The sequence below is a fragment of the Chondrus crispus genome, genomic scaffold (assembly GCF_000350225.1).
Source record: "Chondrus crispus Stackhouse genomic scaffold, scaffold_254, whole genome shotgun sequence".
Taxonomy (NCBI): domain Eukaryota; phylum Rhodophyta; class Florideophyceae; order Gigartinales; family Gigartinaceae; genus Chondrus; species Chondrus crispus.
Genome location: NW_005179139.1, coordinates 97,411 through 101,826, shown reverse-complemented (window position 1 = coordinate 101,826; position 4,416 = coordinate 97,411). Strand labels below are relative to the sequence as shown.

The window sequence follows — 4,416 nt, the reverse complement described above, 5'->3', positions numbered from 1 at the left end:
TAAGTGTGGCGCCTAGCGCGGTAGGTTCAAGTCGGTTGTCATTTTGAGGAACGATCGCGCTGCATAAAGAACAGCATCTTCAATCACCACCTCGACCGCACTAAAAACCCCAAAATGCGCTTGCACACGTTGCCACGTGTGTCTACTTGGTCGCGAAAATTCGTCTTCCGATCGAGCATGTCAGCGGCATTTCGCTGCGTAGTCAAAGAGGGTTTCCGCCCTTCGGCCATCTGTCTACGCCGTATGGCCAGTTCATGTCTCGCGAAGGATCCCTTCATCATATCCCTCGGGTCCGGTGCGTCTGTACATTCCCCCTCTGATTACCATTGTCGTCCCTTCGATCCCGGGGTCACACACCTCTGTCTTCCTTCTACATCCTCTTACTTGCAGTGCAAGTCTCCCCCTTCCTCCTCTTTTCACCGCGTGTGTTCCGTCCCAGTTTTGTTACCTCCCGACGGGTTACAAATATAGAGTGCTGTTAGCCTCCGGTCCGTCCTTCATTTCCCATTAATCTTCGCAAGCTCGCCTCAATTCCTCATCATCAAGGAAACACTGACTCCCCCGGAGTCTCAGAAGCGGTCCACTTTTTTTCCGGACAATATCGCCTCAGGTGGTCTGCACGCAGGCACTTGAATCATGAGGACACTGTTCTTTTCCTTGGGGTGTTTCCTCGAAACCCCCTTGGCCTGCTCTCGCAGAGCGGAACGATCGTTGGTCAAACTGGAATGTAGCTTGTCCTCTCGCCCATGCTGGAAACATTAAAATGTCAAACATTGATGTCCCCTGAAAGAAATACATGAAAGATTCTCGCCACTCTCGCTTCTCATAAATCGTCCCACCTCTTGATATTCACCCCACTCCTTTGTCGGGCCCCGTTTTGTCTTGCCCGTCGGTACTTGCGGTTCGAGTATCTTCTCGGCAGTACAGTAACACAAATTGAGACAAAACGAGCAAGGAGAGTAAAAGAAATGAAAGTAATCGGAAAATGAAGGAGGGGTGGTCGTCGATGGCTGTAGCAACAAATGGATCGTCGTGATTACAAGCTCGTAGAGCGTCGCCTTCTCTCCTTCGGAGTCGCTCGCTTGTATTTTGTACGCACCGGCGGCGTTCGTGCAGACAATCTTGGGTGGCGCTGGCAGCGCCATTTCGGTATGAACTACGCACGCCCGGTGATGGCCGTCCTGGACTCTCCATTACGCTTCTCATCCTCCCGGCAAGTCCCTGTTTCCCTTTCGCAGTTGCGGGTGTTCCCCCTTTTGGCACGGGGGTGAGCGCCTTATGGTCCTTCTCTTAGTCCTTGCAAACTCGCTGATCGACCTCCGCCGTGCGGGGTCGTCTCCTCGAGTTTTTCTCCGTCGGAGCGGTCCTCGGCCTTCGTGTTGACGTCGCGGTGCGGAGTTATGTTCCACCTTTGCCAAAAATAAAATAGACAAGCAAAGGAACCGACAAAATAAAAAAAATACAGAGAGGTGGGAACGGCAGCAGGAAAATAAGTAACGAGCAGCGGAGAGAAAGAGGACTCCCTACACCAGGTCGCTCGCTGGTAAAGACCCAAAATGTGAGCTTGGCGTCGTCAGTCTCTACGACCAACAGACGGTTCGCCGTAAACGAGCTCGTCGAGCGTACACTTCTTGATCTGTGGAACGCATCCGACACACTTGGGAAGAGCTCGACGACGTCGTCGTGTGACGCTGTGAGCGGCGTCCGGCGTGCCGGTCGGTGACTCTGCATCCTGCCGCCTTCTGACACTTCTCCTACTAATCTCGCGGTACTTTATGTGCAGTTGGCGTATGGAATTTCGTAGCTTGACGTCCTTGAGTAGTCGAAAATAAGAAAAAGACAAAACAAAACAACAACCACTTCCCTCTCCTTCTCGTATCCCAAAGCGTTGACAACGTTGCAGATTTCCCGCATCAGTTGCCCGCTTTCGGCGCCTCGCCTTTACCTCTTTCTTTTTGTTATGCACAATGATGTACCCGGATTAAAAACGATTCTTTCTCGTTCACCGCGCTGCTTTCCTCTGCGACGCCGAACGCGTCTCTTCGACGAACGTGCTTTCGTCCTGGTGGACTGCTGTAGTAGCTCGAGCCCGAGTTCCTTCTCGACCAGTTCGTTGTGGCGCTTCTCAGGCCCAAGGCCGATGGCATTCCATTTGCTCTCAAAAGGCGCATGCGAATTTCTCCCCTGTTTTCTGCTATTCTTCGATCCTTCCATGTTCTTTCGTGGTTCAGCCTGTCTTTCGACTCGCTGGCGCGTTCTCTGCCCCTAAGACGGACATCTGAAAGCTTGCAACTCCTCGTCCTTGGGAAGATTAAAACAAAGTCCCTCTCCTTCTCAACTTGATGCACTCGTAACAAATCAACTACGTTCGACGGTAATTCTCTTTTTCTTCCAATTCTCCGAGCCCATCGAGACGATTCTCAATTGCGAGTAGCCCGTGACACGGGGCGTCATTCACTGCCCCTTCGTATCCTTTCCAAAAGCGTTTATGCAACGATCGTGATCTGGTTGATAGTTGCGACGGGATGCGACTCTGTAGCAGTGTCGGAGCGAGAGCGGGGTTAAGTCGCGCTGCATCGAATAACGCGTTTTTGATCGCGACAACTACTGATTTCGTAACACGAAATCCACCTGCACACGTCGACACGTGTCTCCACCGACTTGGTCGTAAAAATTCATCTTCCCATCGGAGGTGCCCAAGGGTAACCGCTGCCTTTCCCTTCGAAGTCAAAATGGCTCTTCGTCTCTGACCCACTCGCTGAATCCGTGCGCTCCAATTTCTCCTCAGTATACGCAGTGGACAATCGGCACTGTCTCCTAGCTTTCGGACCTTCTCCGGGGATGCGGTCCATTCTCTTGCCCGTCCCCGACACGTACTCCTCTCCCTCGTCTAACAGTCAATTTTCTTTCGCCTGAAAGAACCACTCCGTTGGGCACGTACGACTTAGACAAAGTCTCCTCGGGACGCATGCTTTCACTTCCCTTGCTAATATCATCTTGCTCGTGCGGTGTCACTGTACCTCCTCCGTGTCAAAAACCTGATACTAATTTTTCCCCGGGTATCGGAGGTCCTCTTCCCTCTTTGCCGTCGTTCTCACCCGAATCCTTGACAATTCTCCCTCCATCCACGACATTATTCATGTGGCCCCCACCTTCAACCTTTCCTTCTCTATTCATTGAACCTAACTAGAGTGACGATCTTGTCACTGAAAACGTACAACTATTTTCCCCATTTTTTTTGTGTGAGGGATCTACTGTGTTCACCTCCCTTCCCTCGTCAATCAGTAGGAGATCTCCATCTCGAAAGGCCTCGCTTCCCCGGTGGAGGTGACTCGCATGTAGAAACACGACCGGTGATACTGTGCGCGAATAGGACCTACAGATCGCTTTTCACAATCCTTTCGTTTCCAACTCATTGAGACCACCAGGAGCACGTCGTGCCGTCGGCGCCATGATCCGAGCATATTCTCTCACTTAGGTTCTTCTTATTCCCCTCGCGTCCTCCCGGCGTGGTCCGGGGAGACGCCTCCAGCCTCAAAACAAAATAAAACAAAGCAGAACAGAAACATGAAAACGAAAATAAGAAAGAAAGGGGGTCATCGCTGTAAACTGGTAAGTACGCCGTTCGTGAATAAATGCGTTCGCGGGTGTGTCGATCACAACCGTCTGACCAACAGGGTCGTCCCCTTTGGACGGCATCCCCTCTGGCGATTTCTCAATCTCAAGTAGGCATGGACATTGTCCCTGCTCGGGGATCCTCTCGTTTGTTAAACGTCCGTCTCACGGCTTGTCGAGCCTGATCAACACATTCGAAGCGAGTTGACAAGGCCGGGGTTCGCTCTGATACCGCTCCCTCAATAGTTCGCTTTCGACACCCATTATATTCTCAAATAAATTACGCTTCACGCGTGTGTGGGCCACTGATCCCATTCGTAATTTCACGGGCATCCGGCGATTGTGCGTGTGTGTTCCAAATGTGTGTAGTGCCTCATCTCCTTCTGGCTCTATCTATGACGTAGGAACACCCGTCGTAGAGTCATGATCTCGTGCGTCTCTTTGCTCCTCCTCGGCCTTGCCCTGAATAGCGAGAATGCAGCAACGCGGGCGTCGGCCGTAACCTTGTCAAAGGCGGAATTGATCTCGATGATTATCGCCTCTTCAATGTCCTCCTTGGACTCCTCATAGACTTGCTGACCGACCTCCGCGGTGCGGGGTCGTGTCCCTAACGCCTCAAAAATAAAATGAAATAGAACAACACAAAAGCAATCACAAATAAAACAAAAACGAGACCGAACAGATATGAAGGTAAGAGTGAAGGAGGTGGACTTTCCAGCCTATGTTCCCGTTCTTCCAGCGTTCTTTTCTCGCTTGGCACATCGTTACGCGACTTCCGACCTGAGTATCTCATCACGACGC

The 4,416-nt window shown here is 51.5% G+C and overlaps 1 protein-coding gene across 1 annotated transcript; it reads left to right on the top strand.

The window, feature by feature from the left end:
• The first annotated feature begins 636 nt into the window (after positions 1 to 636).
• CHC_T00004864001 (hypothetical protein) lies at positions 637 to 762 on the top strand. The gene has a single exon (XM_005716323.1). It carries the CDS (start codon positions 637 to 639, stop codon positions 760 to 762), a length of 126 nt encoding a protein of 41 aa, XP_005716380.1.
• Positions 763 to 4,416: the final 3,654 nt, after the last annotated feature.